The 17,438-nt window shown below is 46.9% G+C and overlaps 8 protein-coding genes across 8 annotated transcripts; 5 read left to right on the forward strand and 3 right to left on the reverse strand.

Moving 5' to 3' along the window:
• Positions 1–909: 909 nt before the first annotated feature.
• N7508_006753 (uncharacterized protein) lies at positions 910–1,258 on the forward strand (the record flags this gene model as incomplete). Its single annotated transcript, XM_058464819.1, has 3 exons — positions 910–1,075; positions 1,124–1,176; positions 1,226–1,258. The coding sequence occupies 3 exons, from the start codon at positions 910–912 to the stop codon at positions 1,256–1,258; spliced, it is 252 nt and encodes an 83-aa protein (XP_058318672.1).
• Positions 1,259–3,006: 1,748 nt separating this feature from the next.
• N7508_006754 (uncharacterized protein) lies at positions 3,007–3,245 on the forward strand (the record flags this gene model as incomplete). The annotated part of the gene is made up of 2 exons (XM_058464820.1): positions 3,007–3,029; positions 3,062–3,245. The coding sequence occupies 2 exons, from the start codon at positions 3,007–3,009 to the stop codon at positions 3,243–3,245; spliced, it is 207 nt and encodes a 68-aa protein (XP_058318673.1).
• A 1,594-nt stretch (positions 3,246–4,839) lies between these two features.
• On the reverse strand, positions 4,840–6,042 carry N7508_006755 (CMGC/CDK/CDC2 protein kinase; the record flags this gene model as incomplete). The annotated part of the gene is made up of 4 exons (XM_058464821.1): positions 4,840–4,932; positions 5,049–5,414; positions 5,621–5,902; positions 5,950–6,042. 4 exons carry the CDS (start codon positions 6,040–6,042, stop codon positions 4,840–4,842), a joined length of 834 nt encoding a protein of 277 aa, XP_058318674.1.
• A 1,081-nt stretch (positions 6,043–7,123) lies between these two features.
• On the forward strand, positions 7,124–7,417 carry N7508_006756 (uncharacterized protein; the record flags this gene model as incomplete). The annotated part of the gene is made up of 2 exons (XM_058464822.1): positions 7,124–7,241; positions 7,329–7,417. 2 exons carry the CDS (start codon positions 7,124–7,126, stop codon positions 7,415–7,417), a joined length of 207 nt encoding a protein of 68 aa, XP_058318675.1.
• Positions 7,418–9,780: 2,363 nt separating this feature from the next.
• Positions 9,781–11,641, forward strand: N7508_006757 (uncharacterized protein; the record flags this gene model as incomplete). The annotated part of the gene is made up of 3 exons (XM_058464823.1): positions 9,781–9,983; positions 10,043–10,330; positions 10,390–11,641. 3 exons carry the CDS (start codon positions 9,781–9,783, stop codon positions 11,639–11,641), a joined length of 1,743 nt encoding a protein of 580 aa, XP_058318676.1.
• A 317-nt stretch (positions 11,642–11,958) lies between these two features.
• N7508_006758 (arylsulfotransferase family protein) lies at positions 11,959–13,538 on the reverse strand (the record flags this gene model as incomplete). The annotated part of the gene is made up of 2 exons (XM_058464824.1): positions 11,959–12,642; positions 12,705–13,538. 2 exons carry the CDS (start codon positions 13,536–13,538, stop codon positions 11,959–11,961), a joined length of 1,518 nt encoding a protein of 505 aa, XP_058318677.1.
• A 1,231-nt stretch (positions 13,539–14,769) lies between these two features.
• On the reverse strand, positions 14,770–15,512 carry N7508_006759 (GNAT family N-acetyltransferase; the record flags this gene model as incomplete). Its single annotated transcript, XM_058464825.1, has 2 exons — positions 14,770–15,071; positions 15,122–15,512. The coding sequence occupies 2 exons, from the start codon at positions 15,510–15,512 to the stop codon at positions 14,770–14,772; spliced, it is 693 nt and encodes a 230-aa protein (XP_058318678.1).
• A 304-nt stretch (positions 15,513–15,816) lies between these two features.
• N7508_006760 (uncharacterized protein) lies at positions 15,817–17,220 on the forward strand (the record flags this gene model as incomplete). The annotated part of the gene is made up of 4 exons (XM_058464826.1): positions 15,817–16,009; positions 16,063–16,413; positions 16,469–17,131; positions 17,180–17,220. 4 exons carry the CDS (start codon positions 15,817–15,819, stop codon positions 17,218–17,220), a joined length of 1,248 nt encoding a protein of 415 aa, XP_058318679.1.
• Between the last annotated feature and the right edge of the window lie 218 nt (positions 17,221–17,438).

The following is a 17,438-nucleotide window of genomic DNA, read 5'->3' on the forward strand; positions in this document are numbered from 1 at the left end:
TGAAGAACCAGGTCTCATCATTACGTTTTCGCACCCAAAAAACATGCTCAAAAAGATAATACTTCTGAAACACCACGTAGGCTAATCTCATCGGTAATTTGCATATAGGGATGGGTTCTACAATATTTCAATTGAAATGTTTCCGTTCATTCTCTCCTCAAAGCTGCTTTGTGGGTCAGTGCTAAACGCAAAGTAAACTTTTACTGGCTTCTCAAATAATCAATGCCTCGAAAGTTCTTCAAGTGTTTGAGCAAAGAAAGAAATGATGAAGCCATTTGGCTATTGGCATCTTCACAGGATCTTGCCCCTCCGCGATGGCACCTCAAATGCAGCCAAGATGCCGCTATGCACACCATGGTCATAAATCAAGGAAGGAAAAGCCTTCATTGATGTCAGACAAGGCAAAATTTGCCACGGCCTGTTTTCTTCCGGGCCCCGTTCCTGTACTGAAACGCGTTTGTGGCACGTACGAGTTGAGACTTAGATGACCAATTGTGCCTGGTTTGTTGTTCTTACTGATACTACAATCCGACAATTATTCATTATGTTCATGAAAGACGGAAAATGAACAGAAAGAACTAGGTCTCAGGTGGCAAATGCCCTCTGCACCTGGTCTTACCCGCGTCTTTGCTTGCAAGGTTGCCTGAGGTCAAAGATACTAGATTCATATCACATGGAGCTTCGTATCGAGACAATGTTCAATTGAGGTGCTTTAGACCGACTGGCTCACCGTCTAGAATGGCCTGATGTCTTCGTAACAACAGGGATTCTGTGAGACCAAAAATCTATATAAGAAGACTGAATTCCTTCTTCTCGTTCAATTAAAATATTCAAGCATCTTGATCGCTCTCTACAATTACACGGACTTCCAAACAATTTCCTACAAGGACACTTTTCGTCGTCTTCAGAATGCATTTCGTTCCCGCCATCACGTTCCTCGCTGCCATTGGCACAGTCATCGCTGTCCCAACTGGTGGAAGCGAGTCCCAGTGTACTACAGATCAGGCCAATAAATGTTGCACCAGTCTCACCAATGGAATCCTGAACATTAACATTCTGCCTGCGCTGTGTGTTCGTAAGTCTTTGACTTCCTGAGTTTCTACATACCACTCATCATTTATAGCTCTACTCGATACGTGCAACAACCAGGCGGCATGCTGTGAGAGCAATGGAATTGTATGTCATCTGACCTTGACATTTATTTCGATATTCTGACATCCAATAGGGTCTTCTGAACTGCCTGACAGTGCAGATTTAAGTGTTGAAAGCATTTTACTGGCGGGCCAACAGGCCGTAACGCTGGCACTCGTCTCTCGGGAGACATTTTGGAAGCTGGAAAGCCAGTGATCGTATTACTGGACTTTGACACCCTCTTTTAACGTAGCATTACCATTCAACATTGTGATTGCCTATGAATTATGGACAGACGCGCTCGAATTCAATTTCATCTTTTCATTTTCCTCAAAGTTTCCTTGACTTCACTCCCAAACACACTAGCCCCTTTTCTATTGAGTATGTTGCAGGACCCCCAGAAGTCGTTTGCAGTAGTAAATTACTCAGCCAATGTGCTTGTGATTTTCCGAAATTATCAATACAATTATTGCTCTATAATATACCTTAACATTATTGACTCCGGGGATCGATCGTGTCTAACCTTCTTGAGGGCACCCTCCTCGCAATGATAGAGAAGCCCTCATCAACGACTAGCAGAGCTAGGATTTGGACGTGCTGCTCATTGGGTAGCCATCTATCACCGTATACCAAACCCATGTAAACCATAATACGTTGCGTCTATACCGGCTGACGGTGGAACTTGACGAGGCCTAATTGTGAAGCCTCATGTGTGTCAATCAGAGCCTGTCGACATCCTTTCAACGACAACTGCTGAGCAGACACCCCGACCTGATAGCAGTCAAAATCTGGTCAGCAAACTGATTCTGATCTTCTCAGTCTATATCTCACCGGCGCCGACGTACACGCACGCAGAGCACGAAGAGACACCAGCGGCAACCATATGGCGCGGGCCATAAGTCAGGTATCAATCTACTGATGGCCGACGTAGTAGCGCCGGCCTCGTATTCGTACAACAGGATGATTCGGTTAGATGTTCAGGCCAAGGCACTTCTTACAACTTGCACGAGAAATGGGTTTTGATCTATGTGCCTGCGGGGAAGATTGGCTTGAGAGCAAGCATTTAATTTCTTACGTTGGGGAACACTTGCTTGTTGGCGCCCGTTTAACGCCTGACCCTATTGGAATTTATAGTGAGTTGGGCTCAATGAGTACTATTGGTCTTTCTGCCCATCCACGCCAAGATTCGCCACTCACCAGCAGAGCTCAGTCAGTAATAGCGTCTGGCGACCAGATCGATAAAACTTAAAAAGGATGCGGCACGCCTCCGTAGCCTTGAAGAAAAATACCTCAAGATCGCCTGACCAATACAAACCGCAAGAACACTTGCTTTCTTTTTTTCCCCCTCGCACCTGCATCAGCTAGACATACAAGTGCATTGGACAAATCAACCGATCGAATGATCGGCAAAATTGCACGAAATGAGAAAAGACCCATAGTATGTGACCTTGCGTTTTAATTGGCCGGCGCTGATCTCCTTAATCTAAATCGGTCTTATTCGGTCCTCCATATTTGATCCCTCCAGCCTCTCGTTCCCAGGAAAAGTCTTGATTTCCACTGTATTTTTAAGCCACTTCATGGTGGATGGTTGTCCTTGAAATTATCAGTCATTGGTATCTGGACGATTGATCGCCCGTCACATAAACAAGAAAATGCAAACCTCATTTCCTAGCACTAGTCTTTCATCGAGCGCTGGATTAATCACTCTCAATGCGTACTGCGAGCAATTCTTTCACCAGCGTGGACCACAGAGGCCGCAGACGAGTCATCAAACCTGCTCCAATGGTATCTCTTTGCTTCGCTCAATAGGAAAAATAGAATGTCACTAATGTGTATTGCACGGCCGATAGATCGGAATCTCTCGTCCACGGCATGATGTCCTCGAAACTGCGCTTTTGGTAAGCCAAATTTGTCTCACCCCAAAGGCAAGGGCCTTGGGACATGAATTGACCGCATGGTCCGTTGGGCTTGCGACAAGTGGAGAAAACTATATCATCGACAAGCTCGGTGGCAGACTCTATGGCTCTGCCAAGGCTGAGCAGCTGGCGTTCCTTGTTTTGGAGGAACTTGGTCTTTGCGTAAGTCATGAGATCAAGGAACTAGAAGAATGCTGACTCTAGTAGGGTTTGGATTACAACATGAAGCGATTTCTTTGCGCCCAGGCAATTATTATAAACGAAAAGATCTTTTTGATACCTATCAGTTATGCACAAGGGATGCCATTGGCTGTGATGCATGGAAGTCAAGCGGTAAAACTACGACTGGGGTATTGCTATGTCATACTTGGCGACTTTCGTTTGACCTCGGGGCTTGATTGTCTTCTTGTAGCAAAATACCCTCGGACCTAGGGCCTTGCATTATCGTATCGAGGCTGAAGATTCGACCATGAAATGGCGCAATGTATGTCTAACATACAGCAAGTTTAGGGTGCGGCTAAGGTCAGGAAGGGAATTCTATCGAATTGAACTTTTTTTCCTGGCTCAAAGGCTTTGTAATGCTGATCTTGAACGCCGAGAGGGTTGTTGACTTTATGTCTGTTGTCTCGCGGGGAAAGTGGGTGGTTTATCATAGCAACTTGAAAGATTTGCAATATAATATAGGCTCTTGTGGTCCTAAAATCGTCACCAAGTTGCCTGCTGGGGAGACTGTGCGCCAAGAAGGCCCATGTAGCGACGTACAGGCATGGAATTCTTCATCACTCTCTTAGACTGAGGCTCTTTTGTGCGCTGGAGGTGTTCAATTAGCAGTGACCGGCACATGCTCCTTGTTCTAGTCACCACATCCAAGTGCGGCCCAACGGTGATTAACCTCTGTAGAGCTGTGCAACGAGGTCGCTTGCGCCGACCAGTGAAACTCGTTGAAGCTTCGTCCTACATCGACGCAATTTTTTGAACTTAGAGATATGATCAGATATTTCGATTAAATTTTCTACAATCTCCTATTTATTCAATCTATCTTTTATTTCTTTCCCTCGTCAGAGTACAGGGGGTGGCTTGGAATGCAGAAGATGTGACGGATTTCAGATGTTTTTCTTCACAATTGCGCCGTTGAAGATGAGGTGCCATTCATTACTCAATATAACTTCCCATGATGCTCCATGCCAACAAGCATGTATGTGTAAGCTGTATACTATGTAACTCATCATTTATTTTCCAACAGATTATGCGAGGTGTAAATAAGGCGTTTCGTTAACGCCTCAGGTATTGATGCAAATGGGTTGGTCTTGGATTCTTTTTGTCCTTAGAAGCACATTTACCATGCCCGACCTCTTAACAAACGGCTTGCGTCGAGAATAGAAAAAAATGAACATCATGTCAGGCGGCATTATGTGCAGTCTTGCGACGCGATTTGAATAAGGTTAGTCGGGGGAATTACGTCGGAGGATTGACAGGCCAGTTGTATTGATGACCGTTGCGGTTGAGACAGCCCGAGTAAACTGAGCTGCCCTTCACGAAGTAGGGGTGCATGTAGGCCTGCTTCGTTGAAAGCCGGTGGACGCGTCGTACTCGAGAAGGGCCTCCTGCAGCTCGAGACCAGCTGGCTATATGGGGAAAATTGAAGAATCAGGGAGCTTCCACTTGGGATAAGTGGCTTTGTAATCGGGAAATAAAGTGACGTCGGGCCAAAATCTTTGTCGAGGGTGCCGAGGACACTATATAACGAATGACATGCTTAGTAATTGGCCTATTACTCAGTGGAAAGAAGGATCTATCGTAAAATCTTGAAGATCTCGTCGATGTCCGAGTCACTAGGAAACAATGGCTTGCAGTTGTAAATCTCGGCGAAACTTGCGTCGACGGACTATATATCGACACCAGTAGAATAGTAGCGGCTCCCGAGCAGAATTAGGGGTAGCGATACCACGGTGAGCGTCGGTGAACTGAGACGTAGCCCATTTCAAGAATACTGGGGCTTACCTCATAGGTGCAAGTCCGTAGCGGGACACCGAAGGCTCTTGCTAGACCAAAATCGGCGAGTTTTAGGTTACCATCACGGCCAAAAAGCAAGTTCTGAGGCTTTAAATCACAGTGCAAGATACAGTGACTATAGTAGTAGCGAGTACCCTCAACTAGTTGGGCCATAAACTTCTTGACTATATTATCGCCCAGTCCTAAGGTTGCCATCGACGTAGACTCATCGGGAAGAGGCTTACCACGACCACCCTCGCTCACCGGTAGGGCTTCTATGTATTTCTTGAAATCGAGATCGAGAAATTTTATGACGAGGTAGAAATTGTGGCCATCGGCATAGACAATGTCGAGCAATTGGACAATGTTGAGGTCCTACATTTCCTCGAGCAACGAAATCTCGCGGATGGTGGTACTAGGAACACCCTCATCTTCAGCCTCCAGTCTAATTTTCTTCAGAGCAACAATACGGCAAAAATGGTTTAGTTCACGGGTCTTGTAAACGACTCCATACGTGCCTAGAGACAAACAGACGCGTTAGCTGAGTTTCGACAGAAGCGTATCGGCAAGGTGTCCCATACCGGGTGCTTCCCTGGTAGAGTACGGAGTTTGGCGATGGTGGTTTGGGCGCGATGGCGTAGGCGAATATGGGTTGGCAGTACATGTGCCTCGACTTTGAGCGTGGACGTTGCCACGGTCCGGAAGGCAGAGAAAATCCGGATCAACGCTGCTCGTTGCACCGTGCGTAGGTGTCGCAGGTGCATCTTATCTCGAAGCGGGTCGTGCCAGACCGTCGATGCGTATTCGACAACCGGTGCAACACACGCCTTATACAGCTGGCGCATTTGCTCCGGGCGGAGATGCTACAGGCCCCGTAGGCAATTTTGACGTGAGTAGCTTGCTTGATTACCTGCTGCACGTATTCTTTCTGTCGTAGCTCGTGGTCAAAGATCACGCCTAGGAGCTTAGCAAGTTTTGACGGTGTGATAGCTATGCCGTTCATTGTGATCTAGCCTTGGCATTGTTCGCTTCTCTTTCTGGTACGTTGCAATCTTGCCTAGTTGTGTTGGGCGTGGGGCCGAGGGACGATACTACGGGTAAGCCGACCTCAAGAGCCTTAATAGAGAAAAGGAATAGTTACTATAGACTCAGAGAAGCTGGCGGGCGTTGATAACAGTAGAACTCATTTAAAGAGGCATTTCACAGGTCCACCGTTTACACACACACTATACCTTTTACGTGTCTGCAACATCACCACAGCATACTTTCAGCACTAGCAAACTCATCATGTTTTTCGAAGTCTTCATCAGTGCATATACGTGATCTCAAACCGCCGGGCAAATAAATCTATCATTAGTTGACGCAAGATAAAATCGATTGTTTCGGGCTGTGCCTAGATGCGCACCATGCGCGACAGGGCTGACCCCCAAAGTAAAAGATCAAGATCATACGACTACAATGCTCCTCCTGCATCCCCAACTGGGACTTTTCTTAAGAAAGAAGAGATTCCGTGACGTATCTATAGGCGCTCTTGATTTCTCTCCAGCTTAATGAGCGCCGTACCTGATCTTCCCCACCACGACACGTTTTGTGTGTGACCAATAAATGAAGATCACTACCTCATTCTGCAAAAGCATGTAATTTCTTCGACGAACGTTCGGTCTTAATTCCAAAGCTATAGCAAGCCCAATGGTCTACTCTCTTCGCTAACTATTACTGAATTTTCCTGGCCATCCATCGGAAGGAGCGTAAGCCGGAATCCATGATTAATTGACTTCGGCCCCCAAAGTTGTCTCACTTTACAGGTCTCCAGGTTGATGATTGGTGCCAAGCTTCCTGCAGCGTATTGCTGTCAGCGCCTTAAAGGGGATAACTCGGGGGCCACCATTCGCATATACGATCAGATAGTACGATCAGATAAACCTGACAAGCAATTCTGAGCCGATCTCGGATACATCTTATGACTTTACGATGAAGGGCCAACTGGAGAAATATAAATAGGGTCATGTTTGGCTGATGATATTACAACTCATCATCATTTGTTACGATTCCGACCGCAATCATACATCATACTCGCAATCGAAATGAAGGTCTTCAACATCGTTCTTGTCGCTATTTTTGCAGCTATCACCATCGCAGCTGCTGTTGCCGATCCCGAGGCTGCTTTGGCAGACAGCATCATTGAGAAGCGTTGCAAAGCCAGTATGTTACCCTAATAACCCAGGGCCTCTCATTTAAATTTAAATGCAAAGCTATGAAGCGACATGCTAACTTGAAATCCTATTTCAGCTGGCAACGCTTGCACTCTTGGTACTCAGTGCTGCAACGGAGCATGTGTTGCCACCGGTGTCAACAAATTCGCCAAACACTGCAACTAAAGACAGTGATATATCGCAGATGCCAAGTGATGAACAAGCACCAGCCGGAAGAAAGCGAAATAGCTCTTTTGGCCCCAATACCAAGGTCAAATATACAGAATGGTGTAAAGATAGAATCTAGTTTCTCAGTCGCAGTATTCGGTCATAGCTCTTTAAATTTTTGACGCATTATCCAACTGTGTCCATGCTATTTGAGTCTTTTTAGATATATTTCCCCACATTTTGCGCGGATTGAAACGATCATGTCTTTATGCTACGTGAACTATATCACAATTTCAACACCTAGCAGGTGGACTATTAGTCACTGCTTCATTAGTTTTCTTATAGATCGAGTCACACATGAGATATTACGTCCACCTTCCCGATTGAAGCTCGGGCTATTCGTTCTTATACAATGCTGAGAAGTATTATCATATTCGCTAATTACAGGTCTTGGATCAAGTGGACCGTTCTGTTTGTTGTTGTCCCCCCTGCTTGGATCCGTCTTTTTTTGCCTGTTCTCAAATATCTCGGATTAATCATCCAGAATTTGTGAAGGGGCGTAAAATAAACCATGACGCCAGTTGTGCGACAGCCTATGAAATGGTATGTGGTTATGCCAGCCACCAGCATCTTTGAAATATTAGCTTGCCCAGAAAAATATGAGCTTAGAGACCAGACTCAGGCTGTACTCTGAGTCTACCAGTGGGGTGATTGGCCCAAATTAACCATTCACTACGTCTACAGGGCTATTATTATTCTCTACGGGTATGGTGGCTAAAGCAGTTAATATTTCATTAAAAGATTTTGAAGGCTATGCTATTCTAAGGAAACTGATTTATACATTTGATGACGCTATCTGAGGGACTCAAATATTTAGTCGGACTGGCATGGCAATGAAGAAAATTATCGGTGATAAAATATAAAAGGGAAGTACACAGAATGTCTTCCATGGCCCCAGCGAGTTTCTGTCGTTTTGCAGTGTGGATATTGTCCAACACATTTACGTCTCTCAACTCGGTCAGCTCAAGTCTGATTATACGGGCATATCTGCTGAAATTGCATCTGTCGATACTATTCCTAGACACGTGGCTCGAACAAACAGGTCTAATGGATCTGCATATCGGCAGATAATCTCTGCCTTAGTAATGAGTTTGTTCTGAATTATCGTGAATGCAACAAGCCCTTCCGCTCAATGCTGAGAAACTGAGCTTACGACTGGTTTTTGAAGTGAGTACACTCGCTGATGTATCTTGCGGATTCTTACATGTTGCTCCAGACGTTGGATTATCAGTGAACAGTGAATGCTTGATTGCCACGATGGAAGGTTTCTGGAAGATAACGACCACTGCATGCTGCAAAGGAACGGTGCCAGACATTCTAAGATGTACATGTTAAGGTAGATGGATTTCTGGAACAAAGAAGGCAATCCTCGACTAAGAGAACTTAGCTAACAATGGCATTCATAAAGTCATTTGTTGCCATTGTTTGTTTTCGACAAAGCAGTAATCCAAAGTCATGTTGAACTCAGATTTTGGCAGAGCCCAGCGCCTCATGTGTCTGGACAAAAAATAATAGCAATAATTGGAGAAGCTCTACAGCAGCTGTCTGCTGTCCGCTGTCCGCGGAAATATGATGTGATTCACAGATATCTTTCTTGGCCAAACGAGAGCCTATACCCACATTAGGAGAAGTGCATACGCTAGAACCAAGAGACTTTTCACATCGCCCTTAGCTTCTTTTCGTCGACCAACATAAGTAACGTTGCATGTTTATTTTTGGCCGTTCCGCCAAACTACACCCGGGACGTTACGGTACCGTAACGGCGTTTTTGCAATACTGGAAACAGGCGTTGAACGGCGCTTGAACGAAGAAAAGTCGCACAACAAGGAATTAATTTAACTCGCGGGCTAGTCTCGGTATGCCAAGGAGCTTGTCTCAATCAGAAGGCAAAAAGTGTAGCCCCGAATATAGCCGATCTGATATGCCACTCCAAATGGAACCAAAGCTCCGTCCAGTCCAAGAAAGCCAACGGAGAAGCCCGAGCGCGAGCGCTAACGCTACATTGGTCAAAAAGTAGATATGAACCCTGCCCCTCTGGTGTCTAGGTAGTCGGACGAGAGATCCGCGAGTCGCGCCAGATGCGCCAAGTCGTACCTCGTGCCACCCTTGACGAACGGGAGAATTTTCACCTTCAGTCCTGTCTTGGCCTCGTTACTATATTTTTTTTTTCGCTTAATCTTCCTTGAAGAATCTTTACGCCCGATATCGGCTGATGCAACACTCGGAATATATAAGTCTGATCGTCGCATCGTGGTCAATTTTGTGTCCAGACCATTGAACATCTCTCCACGCACTTGACTGGTAGGCAGATCGACCGCAAGATGGCAGCTGACCTTCTTAATCCATCTGAGAAGCAGGGTGAGCAGATTCATACCACCCAGGAAGCTGGAGGTACTGTTCCTGCTACAAATGGCGATACATCCGATCAGGATTCCCTCGATCAGGAGGCTCAGGCTGGTGTGAAGGGTATCCAGGCGGCTACCAAGGTGTGGACCAAGGGGCATCTTATCTTGGCATATGCAATGTGAGTTGAACTGATCTCAACGTCTCTCAAAGCTTGGCTTATTGATTGTTCCTATGCAGTATCTGGTTCATCTACTTTGTCACCTCCATCCAGGAGGTTGTCATCCGATCCTTGAACCCTTATGTGACCAGTGCCTTCTCCCTCCACTCTTTGACTGCGGCCACCAGTATTATGGCTAATATTATCGGTGGTCTGAGTAAAATCCCACTGGCAAAGATCCTGGACACATGGGGCCGTCCTCAGGGTATCAGTTTGACGTTGTTCATCTGGGTGGTTGGTTTCATCATGATGGCTGCATGCAACAATGTGCAGACCTACGCCGCTGCACAGGTATTCTCTTCCGTGGGGTAAGTGATCGATGGAATAGAAAATTTCAACGTTCTTAACTAACTTGTACTTTGTCTAGATCCCAAGGAGTCAGCTATTGTTTGACTGTCTTCATCGCCGACACATCGACACTGAAGAATCGAGCCCTGATGCTGTCTTTTGCCACCTCGCCCTACATTATCACAACATGGATTGGCGGTCCCATTTCGCAGAGTGTCCTGGAAGGACCTGGCTGGCGATGGGGATTCGGGATTTTTACCATCATCGTTCCGGTTGTGGTCTCACCACTATGCATCCTGTTTTTCTGGAACCACCAGAAGGCCAAGAAGATGGGCCTGCTCCAGTCAAACCGCAGTCCTTTGACCCTGCAATCGGTCAAAAAATATCTTATTGAAGTCGACATGCTTGGAATCCTCCTTCTCGCTGGTGGTATGGCATTGTTTCTTCTTCCGTTCAGCCTGTGGTCCTACCAAAAGGACCAATGGCGCTCCGCCATGATTATCTGTATGATCATCTTTGGAGGAGTTCTGCTCATTGTGTTCGCCCTCTATGAAAGATTCTGGGCTCCAGTGACCTTCATCCCATTCAAGCTACTGATGGACCGAACTGTCTTCTTCGGTGGACTGATGTTTGTATTTGAGTTCTTCAACTCCATGGTTTGGGGCAGTTACTTCGGCTCCATGCTTCAGGTCGTCTGGGGTCTAGATGTCACTGAAGCCAGTTATGTCTCCGCCATTTACCGAGTTGGATCCTGCCTGTGGTGTCTGCTCGTCGGATATCTGATTCGCTGGACTGGTCGCTTCAAATGGTTGGCAGTCTACTTCTCATTCCCTCTCATGATTCTTGGAGTTGGTCTAATGATCAAGTTCCGTCAACCCGATGCGGGCATTGGATATATCTGCATGACTCAAATCTTCGTCGCCTTTGCAGGTGGTACTACAGTCATCTGTGGCGAGCTCGCTATGATGGCACCTTCTGATCACCAGCACATCGCTGTCGTGCTTGCTATCTTGAACCTTTTCAGTAGCATTGGAAGTGCGATTGGAGGTACCGTGTCTGCAGCAATTTGGACTAGCGAATTCCCCAGGGCTTTGGCGAAATACTTGCCGTCGGAAGTCAATGTGGCGTCGGTCTACTCAAACATCAATGTCCAGCTGTCTTATCCTTTCGGAAGCCTGGAGAGAAATGCTATCGCCCATGCCTATGGAGACGCGCAGCGTTACATGCTTATTACCAGTGTGTGTATGCTGGCTCTTGCCTGGGGTTGTGCTGCGATGTGGCGTGACATTAAGGTTAAGGACTTCAAACAGGTGAAGGGAACTGTGTTCTAAATGAAAAGCCCAGATGCTGTGCATGTACGAGCATATCATTTGCCAATTAATTAGTAGATGAGAGAGGGTAGTGGGAACATATAATGATTCAGGGGAACAAGAAAGAAAAATCCCAACTATAAAGTTTCAATGTTTGACATCCACGTTCAAAGTATTCAATTGAGATATATTCCCAGTGAATGAAATTTAGTCTTAAATGCATCTTATGTATCACAAGTCATTTGACTCTAATTATGTAGCACACCGCCATCTTCTTCTGCACACTTCTTTCAACCCCGATGAGCTTATAGTACATGATTGTTGTTTCTCAGACTTGCTTAGCACTGAGCCTGAACATGCACGGTCTTCGAGACTCCTGTAGTAATACCACGTCCATGAGCCTCAACGCGGACATACTTAAGACCTCCCTTGACAGAGGCCCTGGTCTCAAAGCCGGTCTTCGGCGCCACTCCGACCGGGGGAAGACCACTCTGAGTAATGCCCCCAAAGACCTTCCACTCCTTAACCTCAGTTGCACCATTCCAACTCATGTAGACATTAGTAGTATTGTGAGAAGCGTCGTTGCAAGCGAATGCATCAGGAGCCGTGTTAGGAATGCCAACCCAGGGGTGACGATAAGCCCGGTAGCTGGAAACCACACCATCCTCGCCAAACTGAACTGTCATAACAGGGGAGCCATCCGCATTATACTCCTTGAACTTCGGGTTGGAGCCGTAACCGATCAGAACATGGTCTCCAGGCAATGCTTGCACAGCTCCCATGGAGACGGAAAAGATCTCGTCACTCGAGTCATCCAGGAGACGGAAGGGAGTGACCTTCTTTTTATCCATGTTGACATTCATGAAAATACCTTCGGTGTGGTCGGTGCCGTTTTCGACGTCGGAGTTGGCGTTGTCGAAGATGCTGATGATTAATTTGTCTTCAGTTTCTTCCTGAATACGTGCGTCGTGCTGGTAGGCAAAGTTGACTCCGTCTAGGGAGAAATCGCCGCCAGTTTGGCCCTATGAAACATATATTAGCACAAGGGCAAGTCTTCAAATGTCAGAAATTATGTAAGGCTCACCTGAAGGGTCCAGTCAACAGTTCCATCCTTGGCAATCTTGAACAAGGAGCAGTAGTAGCGAGATGAGATGAGGAAACTACCATCCTGGAACTTCTCAACCGAGTTGATGTGGAAGTAGCCATATGGCGCACTGCTGTTATATCCCCAGTCATTGATCGGGTAGAAAGGCTGCACATCCTCCAAGCTAATTTGATCAACGTGATCCTTAGCACTCCAGCGGAACAAGATGTCATTGGTCTTAACGTCGATCTCATAGAAGAGCGAGTCAGCAATCCAGCCATGCTTGGGGCCACCGACAGAGCTCAAATCAGCCCGAGTCACGTTGTAGCCGGTCAAAAGCATAGTGTTGTCTGAGGTCATGGTGCTCTCGTGAATGTCGAGCCAAGAGACAAAGCTCGAGCTGTCAACGGTACCAACGGCAGTGTAGTTATCGCAAAGAAGCGAAACATTGTAGATGCTCTGGTAAGACTGGTCGAAAACTTGGATGATACCGTATCCCCAGCCAAATGGCTCAGGAATACCAATGCCATTGAAGTAGGTCAAGACCGGCTTTCCATCCAGCATCTGCACACGGAAGTCCTTCAGATCACCAAACGGACTCTGCCATATGAGTTCATTCTCATCCGACATCATAAATACACTGTACTGATGGGCATCCCATGATTGATCGAAGAACAGGTAGCCAGGAGCGGTAGGTCCAGACTTGGTGATCTTGAGGTTGGGAGGCTCAAAAGCGCTGGACTTGTAGGTTTGCCAGGGCCAGCTGTCGTCAGCCGCCACACAGGAAGTAGCGTGCAGCCCAGATAGGACGGAGACAATGGAAGAAACACGCATGTTGGATCTGAATTGCGTGAAAATCGTTGACAATGACAACGCATGTTTCACCGGCTGACTACAAAACAAATATACTCGACAGGGGGTTTGAGAACTTGCATGAGTCTAGCCGATGTCGGATCATAGTTTCGTGCTCCTGTGAGTGAAATATCGCCAAGATGTATCAGGATCGTCCTCGGCTAGAGTTGAAGGCTCACCCTGTATACCTGCTCGCGCTGGCGGCGCTGGCCGACAATCTGATAACACCGGATCAGATAAGGTCTGCGGTCCCACCCGTAATTCGCGTATGATACCAGGTACGCGTGTCGTATTACGAGATATACACTCTAGATTGGTAATTCAGTCGAAATACACGGGATGACATTCCCACCGTTACAAGCGGAAGACTCGGTTAGTCGACTTCGGATGACTCCAGGGGCTGATGGGCACTGCCAAGCGGATGTGCTGATGAGCGCAGGGTGGGCCCGACTTACAACCGACCTCGTCGCTGACGCCTCCAAATACGAAACTACGGGTAGCTGTTGATCTCTTTCTTTTTCTCCATAGTCATACACCCAAGCATACCATGGGTACGCAGTTAGTGGCGTCGTTAGGGGAAGTCAATTGTTGTCAGCTTTGACCAGTCAATGGAACCGCCGGGTGTGGCCAAGCCACTTCCGTCCAGGTGAGCACTCTGTTTTTGCGGGCCTTGATCAATAATCTATGAATCAGGCTCAAGTTTGGGTCAAATTACCAGATTGATAAAAAGGCTTCTGCCTGATTGATAATTCTTTATGGTAAGATCATCTTGCCTAGAATGCGCCAAGCGTTGGCATGAAGTCTCTGTTCGCTTGGACCCTTGAGAATGGCTAGGCACGCGAGCCCGAGGGAGGCTGCCGACATGTATTGGGATTTCCCCCCTTACTAGTAAGCATCAGTGATGGGGTCCGATATCCCACCTAGAAATGGTATCCACCAAGGATTGCGTTGTCGGAGAATAAAGCGTGACTCCGGAATGAGTATATCATTAAAAGCCAAGTCCTCTAAACGGGTAAGTGTTGCCCCTGGCAGGAAGTCAGAAGACTCACCGATGCAGAGTGGCTTGCATCGAGGCCCGAAGGAACGCTATAGTGCATCCTGGGCTAATATGGAGGCTACAGCTGTAAAGAAATTGTATGCAGGTCTAACGCACAGTCTATTCTCAAAATGGTACTAGTCTAACAAGTTTACGTGATTAACGCATCGAGACTATTCAAGTTGTTGAGGGCGTGATATCTGCCCATTGCTCAAATGTTGCGTTGCCCGCGCCCTTGGGCATCTTCACCATCAATGGTGCTTGAATATCCTTTTCAAGCCGAGTGACTTCTGGTTTGAATACAATCGGTTCCGCAAGCGTCTGGAAACCAAGCTTGTTATACAAAGGAACACCGTCCACGGTGGACTCTAAATAGATCGGGACATTCAATTTCTCTGATGTCTCAAGACCCCATTGCATAAGTTGGGCACCAACGCCACGGCCTTGGTAGTCGGGGTGTACTGCGACAGTATGGCAGTCTATAGCGGTTAGTACGCCATGCTAGCAAAGTTGTGTTGAGATCACATACAAACATGCTTCTTCGGTCCCACATATTTTTCTCTTTTTTCCCAAAGCAGCCCCAGAAATCCCTCAGCGCGCTTGCGCTGGTCTCCGTCAAGCCATCCAATCCATGGCTTAATGCGCTCAGCATCGGTTCGCTCGCGCCAGTAGACCTGCCAGGTCGCCATGCCAGCGACGCGGCCAGTTTCGGTATCAATGCATTGGAATGTGTGTTCCATGCTCAGCCCTTGCCAATATCCAAGGGTACCCTCGGCATGTACCTTGCGGAAAGCTTCATCGTCGACATCACTTCCAGGGTAGATGAGATCGAGAATCACTTGGCCTTTGAAGGCGGCGAACCAGGCATCGTAGATGGCCCGAATGTCAGGGAGGGTAGCAGGAACAACAATGAAGCCCATTTTGGAGTGAGGGGTAAGATAAATATCAGATGGAGAGGTAGGTAGCTTGAAGAGCAAACCCCAAGATGTTAATACTTTAACAGGACGCATAGTTAGTAATCTTGGCGCCAAGTGACCCCGAGACCGGATCTGATAACATGGTATGGTATGGTATGGTATTGGTATGATGTGACATTTGATTGACAGGATCCGATGTCCTATGTACAGCCGTTGTCGGATTTTTTTTTTTCTTTCTTTCTTTCCTTTCTTGCTCTGAAGATTTGTGAGAATACTCAGTCAGGACACCTTTCCATATATACACAAAATGCCTGGAATCGAAGAACAACCCTATAAGGTCCTCGTCATCGGAGGTTCCTACGCTGGTTTGGCCGCGACTCTGAATCTGATCGATCTGTGTCATGGTCGGAAATGTCGCTTCAACCTGGACCCCAACGCAGCCGCACCTGAGAAGAAGATTCCTGTGCAGGTCACCATCGTGGACGAGCGCGATGGATATTGTATGTTTTAGTTCTCACCAAACGCGACACAAAACTAATAGAGCATACACCAGACCACTTGATCGGCGTTCCTCTCGCACTCGGTTCCAACAAAGATGCCAGTGACTTCTGGAAAAAATATGAAGACATTCCCGCCCTTCAGTCCCCGGACATCAAGACAATTCAAGGACGCGTAGACTCCGTGGACTGTAAGTCGCGAGTGGCGCGCATTCACCAGAGCACAGAAAACGATGGTCACAAGATTTTGGAGGAAAGATATGATTATATGATTGCAACCACTGGTCTACGGAGAGAATGGCCGAGTGCGCCCAAGTCGTTCAATCGGGAGGCATATCTTGCTGAAACGGCTGGCTCGGTTGAGACCATTGAGAATGCTGGACAGGGTGTTGTAGTCATTGGTGGTGGTGAGTACTATTCCATACTTAGTTATAACACATTACTAACAACAGTCTGTCTAAGGTGCCGTCGGCATTGAAATTGCAGCAGAACTCAAGATGCTCCGTCCACAGGGCAAAGTCACCCTCATCCACTCCCGCCAAAACCTACTTTCATCCGAGCCCCTCCCAGAAGATTTCAGCTCAAAGACACTCGAGCTTCTCCAAAAATCAAATATCGAGATAGTTCTAGGCGTAAGAGTCCAGGAAACAGTCGCAGCTAGCGACTCAGCCCCGGCCAAGTTCACACTCAAGCTCTCCAACGGTGAGGAATTATACGCCGACCATGTCATCAACGCTGTCTCCAAGTTCACCCCTACATCTTCTTACCTACCTAATGAAGCGTGCGATCCCGAAGGATACATCCGCATTACAACCGGTCTTCAGTTCGCTGGTGATGTTCCTAACAAGGAGTACCACTACGCTGCAGGTGATATTGCTTGCTGGTCTGGTATTAAACGAGGTGGAGCGGCTATGCACCAGGGTCACTTTGCTGTTGCGAATATTCATCAGAAGATGATGGCTGAGAGGTATAAGATCGAGCCTAAGTTTGTCGAGTTGGCTGAGGTTAAGCCTATGATGGCTTTGGCTCTTGGTGCTACCGCTGTTGGCTACTTCCCTGCTACCGGTATTTCATCCGGTGATGAGGTGCGAAACATGTTCTTCAATGAGGACCTTGGGTACCAAAGTAAGTTTGAATATCTCAGTATTGTTTTCATGTGGCTAATTAGATTAGTTTGTTGGAAATGGATGCGTCTCGGAGAGACAACTGCTTGAATGATCAACGGTGGGTGTGACCAAGTAGCAAAATCTGATATGATATGAGTATAGACATAGAATGTTTTTTCTTTCTCTTCCACGTTTTCAACGTTAAATTTTGTTTTTATACATATGGAGTAGTAAGCCATTCACGATTTAAAATAAGCTTGAAGCAGGGTGAACTCAAAGACCAATTCCATGCAATTAGAATATATAAATCTAGGTATCAAGGCATC

This window comes from Penicillium antarcticum, assembly GCF_028974205.1.
Source record: "Penicillium antarcticum strain IBT 31339 chromosome Unknown utg000006l_segment0_segment0, whole genome shotgun sequence".
Lineage (NCBI taxonomy): Eukaryota > Fungi > Ascomycota > Eurotiomycetes > Eurotiales > Aspergillaceae > Penicillium > Penicillium antarcticum.